Source organism: Oncorhynchus tshawytscha, linkage group LG10, assembly GCF_018296145.1.
Source record: "Oncorhynchus tshawytscha isolate Ot180627B linkage group LG10, Otsh_v2.0, whole genome shotgun sequence".
NCBI lineage: Eukaryota > Metazoa > Chordata > Actinopteri > Salmoniformes > Salmonidae > Oncorhynchus > Oncorhynchus tshawytscha.
Window position 1 is genome coordinate 77,582,340 of NC_056438.1, and position 15,000 is coordinate 77,597,339.

The 15,000-nt window shown below is 46.2% G+C and overlaps 2 protein-coding genes across 12 annotated transcripts in view; one reads left to right on the forward strand and one right to left on the reverse strand.

The window, feature by feature from the left end:
- The window catches only part of LOC112215282 (receptor-type tyrosine-protein phosphatase F), a 532,058-nt gene that overhangs the window by 131,524 nt on the left and 385,534 nt on the right, over positions 1 to 15,000 (forward strand). The gene's annotated exons all lie outside the window — the stretch shown is intronic.
- LOC121847657 (extensin-like) overlaps positions 4,864 to 15,000 on the reverse strand; it is a 69,678-nt gene continuing 59,541 nt past the window's right edge. Inside the window, exon 5 of the mRNA XM_042329601.1 lies at positions 4,864 to 5,168. Coding sequence (XP_042185535.1) covers positions 4,864 to 5,168 — 305 coding nt within the window. The remainder of the gene's footprint in view (positions 5,169 to 15,000) is intronic.

The following is a 15,000-nucleotide window of genomic DNA, read 5'->3' on the forward strand; positions in this document are numbered from 1 at the left end:
TTTTTTAAATGACACCTATCTACACGCATTACCCGATAACGACCAAGTGAAAACATGTTTTTAGACATTTTTGCAAATGTATTAACAATTAAATACAGAAATATCTAATTTACGTAAGTATTCAAACTCCTGAGTCTACTTTATAGAATCACCTTTGGCAGCGATTACAGCTGAGAGCCTCTAAGATATTTCCACACATGGATTGTGCAACATTTGCCCATTATTATTTTCAAAATTCTTCCACCTTTGACAAATAGGCTGTTGATCATTGCTAAACCATTTTCAGGTTGTTACCATAGATTTGCAAGTAGACTTAAGTCAAAACTGTAACACGGCCACTCAGGGACATTCACTGACTTCTTAGTAAGCAACTCCAGTATAGATGTGTCCTTGTATTTTAGGTTATTGTTCTGCTGAAAGGTGAATTCATCTCCCAGTGTTTGGTGGGGAGCAGACCGAACCAGGTTTTCCTCTAGGATTTTTCCTGTGCTTAACTCCATTCTGTTTATTTTTTTATCCTGAAAAACTCCTGTGTCCTCAATGATTATAAGCATACCCCTAACATGATGCAGCCACCATAATGGTGAAAATATGGAGAGTGGTCCTCAGAGATGTGTTGTACTGGATTTGCCCCAAACATAACTTTTTGTATTCAAGATAAAAATGTGAATTGCTTTGCCACATTTTTTTGCGCGGAATACTTTAGTGCCTTGTTGCTAACAGGATGCATGTTTTGAAATATATGTTTATATTTTTTAGACTTCCTTCTTTTCACTCTGTCAATTACGTTCATATTGTGGATTAACTACAATGTTGTTGAACATCCTCAGTTTTCTCCTATCACAGCTATTAAACTCTGTAACTCTTTTAAAGTCACCATTGGCCTCATGGTGAAATCCCTGAGCAGTTTCCTTCCTCTCCGGCAACTGAGTTAGGAAGGACGCCTGTGTCTTTGTAGTGACTGGGTGCATTGATACATCATCCAAAGTGTAATTAGTAACTTTTTTATGCTCAAAGGGACATTCATTGTCTGCTTTTAAAAATGTTTACCCATCTACCAATAGGTGCCTTTCTTTGTGAGGCATTGGAAAACCTCCCTGGTCTTTGTGGTTGAATCTGTGTTTGACGTTACAGATAATTGTATGTGTGGGGTACAGAGAACAGGTAGTAATTCAAGAGTCATGTTAAACACTGTTATTGCAGTCCATGCAACTTATTAAGTGACTTTTTTTAAACTCCTGAACGTATTTAGGCTTTTCATAACAAAGTGGTTAGGGGAGGTGCTGGCTAACAGAGTAGAACACCTGGTTAGGGGAGGTGCTGGCTAACAGAGTAGAACACCTGGTTAGGGGAGGTGCTGTCTAACAGAGTAGAACACCTGGTTAGGGGAGGTGCTGGCTAACAGAGTAGAACACCTGGTTAGGGGAGGTGCTGGCTAACAGAGTAGAACACCTGTTTAAGGGAGGTGCTGCTAACACACTAGAACACCTGGTTAGGGAGGTGCACTAACACACAAATACACACAACACACACACACACACACTGGCCCACACACACACTGGCCCACACACACACTGGCCCATAGATAGATGGATAGATGGATCTGATTACCTCATTGATCCCCAGTTATATCTCCCAGCCATGATGGAGGATACTTACAGTGTGATGTGTTCCTGGTACACTCTGTCCACTGTATCACTGTCTCCAGTATAATGTGTTCCTGGTACACTCTGTCCACTGTATCACTGTCTCCAGTATAATGTGTTCCTGGTACACTCTGTCCACTGTCTCCGGTATAATGTGTTCCTGGTACACTCTGTCCACTAGAACACCAGTATAATGTGTTCCTGGTACACCTGGTTCCACTGTCTAACCAGTATAACCTGGTTAGGGAGGTGCTCCAGGTACACCTGGTTAGGGGGAGGTGCTGGCTAACAGTAGAACATGTTTAAGGGAGGTACACACTGCACCACTGTCTCCAGTATAATGTGTTCCTGGTACACACTGGTCCACTGTCTCCAGATATAATGGATCTGATTCTCTGATCCCCAGTATATCTCCCAGTCCATGATGTCTCCAGTATAATGTGTTCCTGGTACACTCTGTCCACTGTCTCCAGTATAATGTGTTCCTGGTACACTCTGTCCACTGTATCACTGTCTCCAGTATAATGTGTTCCTGGTACACTCTGTCCACTGTCTCCAGTATAATGTGTTCCTGGTACACTCTGTCCACTGTCTCCAGTATAATGTGTTCCTGGTACACTCTGTCCACTGTCTCCAGTATAATGTGTTCCTGGTACACTCTGTCCACTGTCTCCAGTATAATGTGTTCCTGGTACACTCTGTCCACTGTCTCCAGTATAATGTGTTCCTGGTACACTCTGTCCACTGTCTCCAGTATAATGTGTTCCTGGTACACTCTGTCCACTGTCTCCAGTATAATGTGTTCCTGGTACACTCTGTCCACTGTCTCCAGTATAATGTGTTCCTGGTACACTCTGTCCACTGTCTCCAGTATAATGTGTTCCTGGTACACTCTGTCCACTGTCTCCAGTATAATGTGTTCCTGGTACACTCTGTCCACTGTCTCCAGTATAATGTGTTCCTGGTACACTCTGTCCACTGTCTCCAGTATAATGTGTTCCTGGTACACTCTGTCCACTGTCTCCAGTATAATGTGTTCCTGGTACACTCTGTCCACTGTCTCCAGTATGTGTTCCTGGTACACTCTGTCCACTGTCTCCAGTATAATGTGTTCCTGGTACACTCTGTCCACTGTCTCCAGTATGTGTTCCTGGTACACTCTGTCCACTGTCTCCAGTATAATGTGTTCCTGGTACACTCTGTCCACTGTCTCCAGTATAATGTGTTCCTGGTACATTCTGTCCACTGTCTCCAGTATAATGTGTTCCTGGTACAGCCTTGTAGCCTTGTCTGGTTTAAAGACTAATCTAATGCAATATTAGCACACTTCTCTACCAGCCCAGCTGATAGCTACAATTTTGTTAAAGACCGAGCAAAGCGTCTGGCTGTGTGTGTTTATGCTTTTGTTTCAGTGTTTGTGACGTCTGTTAGGTGGAACGAGACATTTGTTATCTGGTAACGTTTCCATCTCTAGCTGACTGTGTTTTCAGACTGTCCCCTGTGACGTGCATCGTGAACCGCAAAATAATGACACATCAGGTGGTGGCTTTTTTTTTGTCCCTCTCAAAGTCATTTTCTTCAAACACGCACGGTGACTCCTCTCTCCTGCCCTCTCCTCCCTCCTCCCACTGGGCTCTCCTCTTCCCCCCTCCCACTGGCCTCTCCTCTCCTCTCCTCTCCTCTCCTCTCCTCTCCTCTCCTCTCCTCTCCTCTCCTCTCCTCTCCTCTCCTCTCCTCTCCTCTCCTCTCCTCTCCTCTCCTCTCCTCTCCTCTCCTCTCCTCTCCTCTCCTCTCCTCTCTCCCCTGCCCATGGGCTCTCCTCTCCTCTCCTCTCCTCTCCTCTCCTCTCCTCTCCTCTCCTCTCCTCCTCTCCTCTCCTCCTCCTCTCCCCTGCCCATGGGGCTCCTCCTCCTCTCCTCTCCTCTCCTCTCCTCTCTCTCTCCTCTCCTCTCCTCTCCTCTCCTCTCCTCTCCTCTCCTCTCCTCTCCTCTCCTCTCCTCTCCTCTCCTCTCCTCTCCTCTCCCCTGGGCCCTCTCCTGCCTGGCTTTGTTGTGTAGAAGATGGATGGAGATTCATTTTCTTTCATTAGTGGAACCTTCTCTTATTTATAGGTGGGCAGAGAGCAGGGGGCAGAGGGCAGAGGGCAGGGGGCAGAAAGCAGGGGGCAGCCCGGGCGCCTCCATTGTCCCCCTGTGTATTGGGAGGGGTTGATAAACACATTCCTCTATCAGGCAGGGTATTCTCTAAGTAGCTGGACTGTTGTCAGGGAACAATGCTAAGGCTACTGAAGTCTGATACCCATCTGCCTAGCAACAGACTTCCTCCTTCAGGTTTTCCCTGTCAGAATTCATCATGGGCTGTGTGTCTATCATGTCATTTTGTAAGTAGCCTTAAACTATGTAATGACACCGTAACAGAGAGGAAGTACTGATGCTAGTGTTCTGGAACCGCGTCATTCTGGTGTTCTGAACAGAGCAGCCGTTATAACAACATACCACACAGTTATTGTAAAACATTTCAACTTTGAAGTGGTTTTAGTATGTGTCTATGTCCCAAATTGTACCCTACTTCATATATAGTGCACTTCTGTTGACCGACCATGACCCATAAGGCTCTGGTCAAAAGTAGTGCACTAGGCTTGTAGGGAATAAGGTGCCATTTGGGAGTCTTGGTAGTTTTTCGAGCATCACATCCCCTGATTCTCCTAGTCCTCCCTTAATCCTCCCCTAATCCTCCCCTAGTCCTCCCCTAATCCTCCCCTAGTCCTCCCCTAGTCCTCCCTTAATCATCCCCTAATCCTCCCTAGTCCTCCCCTAATCCTCCCCTAGTCGTCCCCTAGTCCTCCCTTAATCATCCCTTAATCCTCCCCTAGTCCTCCCCTAATCCTCCCCTAGTCCTCCCTTAATCATCCCCTAATCCTCCACTAGTCCTGCCCTAATCCTCCCCTAGTCGTCCCCTAGTCCTCCCTTAATCATCCCTTAATCCTCCCCTAGTCCTCAACTAGTCCTCCCTAATCCTCCCTAGTCCTCCCGTAGTCCTCCCCTAGTCCTCCCCTAATCCTCCCGTAGTCCTCCCCTAGTCCTCCCCTAATCCTCCCTAGTCCTCCCCTAGTCCTCCCCTAGTCCTCCCCTAATCCTCCCCTAGTCCTCCCCTAGTCCTCCCCTAATCCTCCCTTAATCTTCCCCTAATCCTCCCCTAGTCCTCTCCTAATTCTCCCCTAGTCCCAATGCTTCAGATGAACCCTTCCATGCACTTTGAGCAGGGAAGATGGCTGCACTTTGAGCAGGGAAGATGGCTGCACTTTGAGCAGGGAAGATGGTTGCTCTTTGAGCAGGGAAGATGGCTGCACTTTGAGCAGGGAAGATGGCTGCACTTTGAGCAGGGAAGATGGCTGCACTTTGAGCAGGGAAGATGGCTGCACTTTGAGCAGGGAAGATGGTTTCTCTTTGAGCAGGGAAGATGGCTGTACTTTGAGCAGGGAAGATGGTTGCACTTTGAGCAGGGAAGAGAAGAGGAACCGGCCTGGATGAGGGTAGAGGAGAGGACGGAGAGGGAGAAGAGGAACCGGCCTGGAGGAGAGGAGAGGAGGATAGAGAGGGAGAAGAGGAACCGGCCTGGAGGAGAGGAGAGGAGGATAGAGAGGGAGAAGAGGAACCGGCCTGGAGGAGGAGAGAGGGAGGAGGACCGGCCTAGAGAGAGGAGGTAGAGAGGGAGAAGAGGAACCGGCCTGGAGGAGAGAGAGGGAGGAGGATAGAGAGGAGGAGAAGAGGAACCGGCCTGGAGGAGAGGAGAGGAGGATAGAGAGGGAGAAGAGGAACCGGTCTGGAGGAGAGATAGAGAGGAGGATAGAGAGGGAGAAGAGGAACCGGCCTGGAGGAGAGGAGAGGAGGATAGAGAGGGAGAAGAGGAACCGGCCTGGAGGAGAGGAGGATAGAGAGGGAGAAGAGGGCCTGGAGGAGAGGAGAGGAGGATAGAGAGGGAGAAGAGGAACCGGCCTGGAGGAGAGGAGAGGAGGATAGAGAGGGAGAAGAGGAACCGGCCTGGAGGAGAGGAGAGGAGGATAGAGAGGGAGAAGAGGAACCGGGATAGAGAGGGAGAGAGGAGAGGAGAGGAGGATAGAGAGGGGAAGAGGAGAGGAGAGGAGGATAGAGAGGGAGAAGAGGAACCGGCCTGGAGGAGAGGGAGGATAGAGAGGGAGAAGAGGAACCGGCCTGGAGGAGAGGAGAGGAGGATAGAGAGGGAGAAGAGGAACCGGCCTGGAGGAGAGGAGAGGAGGATAGAGAGGGAGAAGAGGAACCGGCCTGGAGGAGAGGAGAGGAGGATGGAGAAGAGAGGAGGATAGAGAGGGAGAAGAGGAACCGGCCTGGAGGAGAGGAGAGGAGGATAGAGAGGGAGAAGAGGAGAGGAGGATAGAGAGGGAGAAGAGGAGAGGAGGATAGAGAGGGAGAAGATAAGCTTTTCCTCCATACAGTGTTTTCTAACATCTCTCTTCAATTAATGTTTCCCAGTCACTGCTGGAGCTGGTAGTTTTCTAATCATATAATTAGTCCTGAATGTATGCTGATTCTGCTGTATCCAGTTGGACCTGTAGCAGTGTGCTGTACTCTGTTAGCCCGTGTGCTCCTGGTTGGAAACTAAGATTACACACGGGCATGCAGGGGATGCTGCTTCAGGTTTACTGATGCTGCTTCAGGTTTACTGATGCTGCTTCAAGTTTACTGATGCTGCTTCAGGTGTACTGATGCTGCTTCAGGTTTACTGATGCTGCTTCAGGTGTACTGATGTTGCTTCAGGTGTACTGATGCTGCTTCAAGTTTACTGATGCTGCTTCAAGTTTACTGATGCTGCTTCAAGTTTACTGATGCTGCTTCAGGTTTACTGATGCTGCTTCAGGTGTACTGATGTTGCTTCAGGTGTACTGATGCTGCTTCAGGTTTACTGATGCTGCTTCAAGTTTACTGATGCTGCTACAAGTTTACTGATGCTGCTTCAGGTTTACTGATGCTGCTTCAGGTTTACTGATGCTGCTTCAGGTGTACTGATGCTGGTTCAGGTGTACTGATGCTGCTTCAGGTTTACTGATGCTGCTTCAGGTTTACTGATGCTGCTTCAAGTGTACTGATGCTTCTTCAAGTGTACTGATGCTGCTTCAAGTTTACTGATGCTGCTTCAGGTTTACTGATGCTGCTTCAAGTGTACTGATGCTGCTTCAAGTGTACTGATGCTGCTTCAGGTGTACTGATGCTGCTTCAAGTGTACTGATGCTGCTTCAGGTTTACTGATGCTTCTTCAGGTGTACTGATGCTGCTTCAGGGTTACTGATGCTGCTTCAGGGTTACTGATGCTGTAACATGATGTCATATCATGACCAATCCAACTTTTGATAAATTGATGTGTCAATGTTTAAAAAAGAAAAACGTTTCCACTCCACAGTCTCCTTTCTCCCAGCAAAGTAAAGCGGACATGACAGTCTGTTTAGAGCTGGCTGAGAACTGACAGTACAGGCAGCAACACACACACACACACACACACACACACACACACACACACACACACACACACACACACACACACAACACACCATACACACACACACACACACACACACACACACACACACACACACACACACACACCACACACACACCACACCACATCACACTACATACACACACACACACACACACACACACACACACCACACACACACACACACCATACACACACACACACACCACACACACACACACACACACACACACACACACACACACCACACCACACCACACCACACCACACCACACCACACCACACCACACCACACCACACACACACACACACACACACACACACACCACACACCACACCACATACACACACATGCACACACATACACACACACACACACACACACACACACACACACACACACACACACACACCACACCACACCACATACACACACACACGTGTTGTTCTTCTATCCTCGTGGGGGACCTGAAATAAATTCCCATTCTGTGTTTTGAGTGACGTTTTCTGTCTCCGTGCTGATGGCTGCGTGTTCAGTCTAATCGACGTCAACAGCCGAGCCAGCATGTCAGCCAGCGTATGAAGGAACAACTAGCGCCAGTCACATTGATCTGTGCCTGGGTGGTTGGAGGAAAGAGTTCAGGCTCGATTCTTTTCTTCTTCTTCTTCAAGATAACTGCATTATTTCTGCATGACACAAAGCCATATTAAAGTGGAAAGAAGAGTTATACAGTATTCATACTGAACACAACACCGTAGTGTCGTTCGGACAGAGCTTTACCTGCACACTAAACACGAGTGATCACAGCCAGCCATTACAGTAACCCATCTGGGTCGTTCCATGTTATTACAGTAACCCATCTGGGTCGTTCCCATGTTATTACAGTAACCCATCTGGGTCGTTCCCATGTTATTACAGTAACTCATCTGGGTCGTTCCCATGTTATTACAGTAACCCATCTGGGTCGTTCCCATGTTATTACAGTAACCCATCTGGGTCGTTCCCATGTTATTACAGTAACTCATCTGGGTCCGTTCCCATGTTATTACAGTAACCCATCTGGGTCGTTCCATGTTATTACAGTAACCCATCTGGGTCGTTCCATGTTATTACAGTAACCCATCTGGGTCGTTCCATGTTATTACAGTAACCCACCTGGGTCGTTCCATGTTATTACAGTAACCCATCTGGGTCGTTCCATGTTATTACAGTAACCCATCTGGGTCGTTCCATGTTATTACAGTAACCCATCTGGGTCGTTCCATGTTATTACAGTAACCCATCTGGGTCGTTCCATGTCATTACAGTAACCCATCTGGGTCGTTCCATGTTATTACAGTAACCCATCTGGGTCGTTCCCATGTTATTACAGTAACCCATCTGGGTCGTTCCATGTTATTACAGTAACCCATCTGGGTCGTTCCCTGTTATTACAGTAACCCATCTGGGTCGTTCCCATGTTATTACAGTAACCCATCTGGGTCGTTCCATGTCATTACATTAACCCATCTGGGTCGTTCCATGTCATTACAGTAACCCATCTGGGTCGTTCCATGTTATTACAGTAACCCATCTGGGTCGTTCCATGTTATTTCAGTAACCCATCTGGGTCGTTCCATGTTATTTCAGTAACCCATCTGGGTCGTTCCATGTTATTACAGTAACCCATCTGGGTCGTTCCCATGTTATTACAGTAACCCATCTGGGTCGTTCCATGTTATTACAGTAACCCATCTGGGTCGTTTCCATGTCATTACAGTAACCCATCTGGGTCGTTCCATGTCATTACAGTAACCCATCTGGGTCGTTCCATGTCATTTCAGAAGGCCATCGTTTCTGTAGTTAGAAACAAATAAGATTAGCATCCAGGCAACATTATTATGTTGAAATATAATTTGATCTCTGAGAAATTAAGGTAAATGATTGCACTCCTGATTGTTGCAATAATCACTCTTTCTCTCGCTCTCTCAATTCAATTCAAGGGGCTTTAATGGCATGGGGATCATATGTTAACATTGCCAAAGTAAGTGAAGTAGATAATATACAAAAGTAATATACAAAAGTCTCTCTCTCTGCTGGTGGCTTCCTAGCTTCCCCCTCCTCATCTCTTTGGTCCTCTGCAGAGTCATGTGGATATATGGCTTAATTTACTAACACAGCCCTGCTCAGGACTCAGACAGAGAGAGATGGAGAGAGGGAGGAGAGACTGATGGAGAGAGAGACCGAGAGAGATGGAGAGGGGGGAGAGACTGATGGAGGGAGAAAGAGAGAGATGGAGAGGGGGGAGAGACTGATGGAGGGAAAAGAGAGAGAGATGGAGAGAGGGGGAGAGACTGATGGAGGGAGAAAGAGAGAGAGATGGAGAGAGGGAGGAGAGACTGATGGAGGGAGAAAGAGAGAGAGATGGAGGGGGGAGAGACTGATGGAGAGAGAAAGAGAGAGAGATGGACAGAGATGGAGAGGGGGAGAGACTGATGGAGGGAGAAAGAGAGAGAGATGGAGAGGGGGAGAGACTGATGGAGGGAGAAAGAGAGAGATGGAGAGGGGGAGAGACTGATGGAGGGAGAAAGAGAGAGATGGAGAGGGGGGAGAGACTGATGGAGGGAGAAAGAGAGAGAGATAGAGAGACTGATAGCGATGAGAGAGAGAGAATGATTTATTGGGTCTTTCATCTCCAACATAACAGCACAACATCAGCACATATAGATCATAACAATGGACATCACCAGTGAAATCACAACAAGAAACACCATTTGGTTTCAGTTCATGGGATAAGCAACTTTTCCATACAGTTTAGATTTATGGTAGGGTTGGAGAGAGAAACGGAATGAGAGAGAGAAACAGAATGAGAAACAGTGAGAGAAACAGAGTGAGAAACATAGTGAGAGAGAAACAGAATGAGAAACAGTGAGAGAGAGAGAGAGAAACAGAATGAGAGAGAGAGAGAGAAACAGAATGAGAGAGAAACAGAGTGAGAGAGATGGTTACATAACAGATAACCTCTGTGTTACATGTGGAGGGAGAAAGATATATATATAGTCTCCACATTGACTCTGTACCGGTACCCCCTGTATATAGCCTCCACATTGACTCTGTACCGGTGCCCCCTGTATATAGTCTCCACATTGACTCTGTACCGGTACCCCCTGTATATAGCCTCCACATTGACTCTGTACCATAACCCCTGTATATAGCCTCCACCTTGACTCTGTACCGGTACCCCCTGTATATAGCCTCCACATTGACTCTGTACCATAACACCCTGTATATAGCCTCCCCTGACTCTATAGCCTGTATATAGCCTCCACATTGACTCTGTACCGGTACCCCCCCCCTGTATATAGCCTCCACCTTGACTCTGTACCGGTACCCCTGTATATAGCCTCCACATTGACTCTGTACCTTTACTCCCTGTAAATTGCCTCCACATTGACTCTGTACCGGTACCCCCTGTATATAGCCTCCACATTGACTCTGTACCGGTACCCCCTGTATATAGCCTCCACATTGACTCTGTACCTTTACTCCCTGTATATAGCCTCCACATTGACTCCGTACCGGTACCCCTGTATATAGCCTCCATATTGACTCTGTATCGATACCCCCTGTATAAAGCCTCCACATTGGCTCTGTACCGGTACCCCCTGTATATAGCCTCCACATTGACTCTGACTACCCCCTGTATATAGCCTCCACATTGACTCTGTACCCCCTGTATATAGCCTCCACATTGACTCTGTACCGGTACCCCCTGTATATAGCCTCCACATTGACTCTGTACCGGTGCCCCCTGTATATAGCCTCCACCTTGACTCTGTACCGGTACCCCTGTATATAGCCTCCACATTGACTCTGTACCGGTACCCCCTGTATATAGCCTCCACATTGACTCTGTACCGGTACACCCTGTATATAGCCTCCACATTGACTCTGTACCGGTACCCCCTGTATATAGCCTCCACATTGACTCTGTACCATAACACCCTGTATATAGCCTCCACATTGACTCTGTACCGGTACCCCCTGTATATAGCCTCCACATTGACTCTGTACCGTAACACCCTGTATATAGCCTCCACATTGACTCTGTACCGGTACCCCCTGTATATAGCCTCCACATTGACTCTGTACCATAACACCCTGTATATAGCCTCCACATTGACTCTGTACCGGTACCCCCTGTATATAGCCTCCACATTGACTCTGTACCGGTACCCCTGTATATAGCCTCCACATTGACTCTGTACCGGTACCCCCTGTATATAGCCTCCACATTGACTCTGTACCATAACACCCTGTATATAGCCTCCACATTGACTCTGTACCGGTACCCCCTGTATATAGCCTCCACATTGACTCTGTACCGGTACCCCCTGTATATAGCCTCCACATTGACTCTGTACCGGTACCCCCTGTATATAGCCTCCACATTGACTCTGTACCAGTACCCCCTGTATATAGCCTCCACATTGACTCTGTACCGTAATACCCTGTATATAGCCTCCACATTGACTCTGTACCGTATACCCTGTATATAGCCTCCACATTGACTCTGTACCGTAATACCCTGTATATAGTCTCCACATTGACTCTGTACCGTAATACCCTGTATATAGCCTCCACATTGACTCTGTACCAGTACCCCTGTATATAGCCTCCACATTGACTCTGTACCGTAATACCCCTGTATATAGCCTCCACATTGACTCTGTACCGTAATACCCTGTATATAGCCTCCACATTGACTCTGTACCGTAATACCCTGTATATAGTCTCCACATTGACTCTGTACCGTAACACCCTGTATATAGCTTCGTTACTGTTATTTTATTGTTACCTTTTAAAAAAAATGTTTAGTTTATTTTGTAAATATTTTCTTAACTATTATTTTTCTTAAAACGGCATTGTTGGTTAAGGGCTTGTAAGTACGCATTTCACTGTAAGGGTACAGTGTTATACCTGTTGTATTCAGAACACGTGACAAATATAATTTGATGTAATTTTGACAAGTCTCAACTAGGCCTACTTCAGTAGTCTATATTTAGTTGGTCTATATTCAGTTGTCTGTAGTCAGTTGTCTATATTCAGGTGGTCTATATTCAGATGGTCTATATTCAGGTGGTCTATATTCAGTAGTCTATGTTCAGTAGTTTATATTCAGTAGTCTATGTTCAGTAGTCTATATTCAGTAGTCTATAGGTGGTAGTCTATATTCAGTAGTCTTATGTTTAAGTGGTCTATTTTCAGTAGTCTATATTCAGTAGTCTATTAAATAGTCTATAGTCCGGTGGTCTATATTCAGTAGTCTATTAAGTAGTCTATAGTATAGTCAGGTGGTCTATATTCAGTAGTCTATATTCAGGTAGTCTATTCAGTAGTCTATTAAGTAGTCTATATTCAGGTGGTCTATACACAGGTGGTCTAATTTCAGGTGGTCTAAATTCGGGTGGTCTATTCAGTAGTCTATATTCAGGTGGTCTATACACAGGTGGTCTATTCAGTAGTCTATATTCAGTAGTCTATATTCAGGTAGTCTATTCAATAGTCTATATTCAGGTGGTCTATTCAGTAGTCTATATTCAGGTAGTCTATTCAGTAGTCTATATTCAGGTGGTCTATTCAGTAGTCTATATTCAGGTAGTCTATTCAGTAGTCTATATTCAGGTGGTCTATTCAGTAGTCTAAATTCGGGTGGTCTATTCAGTAGTCTATATTCAGGTGGTCTATACACAGGTGGTCTATTCAGTAGTCTATATTCAGTAGTCTATATTCAGGTAGTCTATTCAATAGTCTATATTCAGGTGGTCTATTCAGTAGTCTATATTCAGGTAGTCTATTCAGTAGTCTATATTCAGGTGGTCTATTCAGTAGTCTATATTCAGGTTGTCTGTATTCAGGTGGTCTATTCAGTAGTCTATATTCAGGTAGTCTATTCAATAGTCTATATTCAGGTGGTCTATTCAGTAGTCTATATTCAGGTAGTCTATTCAGTAGTCTATATTCAGGTGGTCTATTCAGTAGTCTATATTCAGGTTGTCTGTATTCAGGTGGTCTATACTCAGGTGAACAAGCAAGTACAGTATCTCTACTCTCTACCAAGTACAGTATCTCTACTCTCTACCAAGTACAGTATCTCTACTCTCTACCAAGTACAGTATCTCTACTCTCTACCAAGTACAGTATCTCTACTCTCTACCAAGTACAGTATCTCTACTCTCTACCAAGTACAGTATCTCTACTCTCTACCAAGTACAGTATCTCTACTCTCTACCAAGTACAGTATCTCTACTCTCTACCAAGTATAGTATCTCTACTCTCTACCAAGTACAGTATCTCTACTCTCTACCAAGTACAGTATCTCTACTCTCTACCAAGTACAGTATCTCTACTCTCTACCAAGTACAGTATCTCTACTCTCTACCAAGTACAGTATCTCTACTCTCTACCAAGTACAGTATCTCTACTCTCTACCAAGTACAGTATCTCTACTCTCTACCAAGTACAGTATCTCTACTCTCTACCAAGTACAGTATCTCTACTCTCTACCAAGTACAAGGATTTGTTCTACTTTGGACAACGACTGTTTGTTTTGATTAATTGAATGATCAAATTCTCCCTGTTTCAGATAGACATCGTCAGATATTTACCAGAGAATTGTTGTTAATGTAGTCAAGACTGTCTGAGATTCTAGTCATGGTTCCCTTTCTCTTCTTCCTCTGTCCCCTGGGTCTTCCTCCTCTTCTTTTCACTGTCCATGTGTTCTAACATATCTGATGTATTTTCCCCCACACCTCCTTTCCCTCTGTTGTCCTAGCCCTCCCTTCTCCTCTCCTCCGTCTGTCAACACCATGGGGTTGGTTCATCTGGACTTTAGACCAGAAAGACCGATCAGGAGGTGTCCTTTCTCTGTTACAAAGCACAATAGTCTGAATAAAAAAATAGGGCCTTACTCAACAGTTGTCAATCATATTGCAGTGTCACCCTGGCTACCAACTCAAGAAACGTCGAGTCGGCTTCAATTTAACTTCTCTTCTGCTAGAATTGGAAACTATTGACCAGTGTTCTGCCTGTACAGAAAGATGGGTAATATTCATGTAACCGGTAAAAACATTTGGATAAAATGTCATGTTTTACTCCAGTAAATGTTTACTCAGACGCAACGTTGGCATTGTGCCCTCCTCACTGTGAGACCTCTGTGACAGGTGGTTGTGTTCCGCAGTCCTGCGTCTCGACAGTCTATCCAGTCTGTCAACCCCATCGATACCTTTGGACTCTCTCTGTGGGTGGAGAGTATATACCAGGCCCTGTTTAGACAGCTGTTGATCAGGGGACCTCTAATTGGTTGGCCCTCTGATGGAGACACCTCATTGGCTGGCCATCTACCGTGGGAGACACCTCATTGGCTAGCCAGGCCTCTTGTTGACATGCCATCACTGTCAGTGTGTTTGTCCAAGACTCAAGTGGTCCCAGAAACAAGCTGGAGGCACTGTGTGTGTCTGTGTCTGTCTGCCTGCCTGCCTGCCTGCCTGTCTGCCTGCCTGTCTGTCTGTCTGTCTGTCTGCCTGTCTGCCTGCCTGTCTGCCTGCCTGCCTGCCTGCCTCTGTCTGTCTGTCTGTCTGTCTGTCTGTCTGTCTGTCTGTCTGTCTGTGTCTGTCTGTCTGTCTGTCTGTCTGTCTGTCTGTCTGTCTGTCTGTCTGTCTGTCTGTCTGTCTGTCTGTCTGTCTGTCTGTCTGTCTGTCTGTCTGTCTGTCTGTCTGTCTGTCTGTCTGTCTGCCTGCCTGCCTGCCTGTCTGTCTGTCTGTCTGTCTGCCTGCCTGCCTGCCT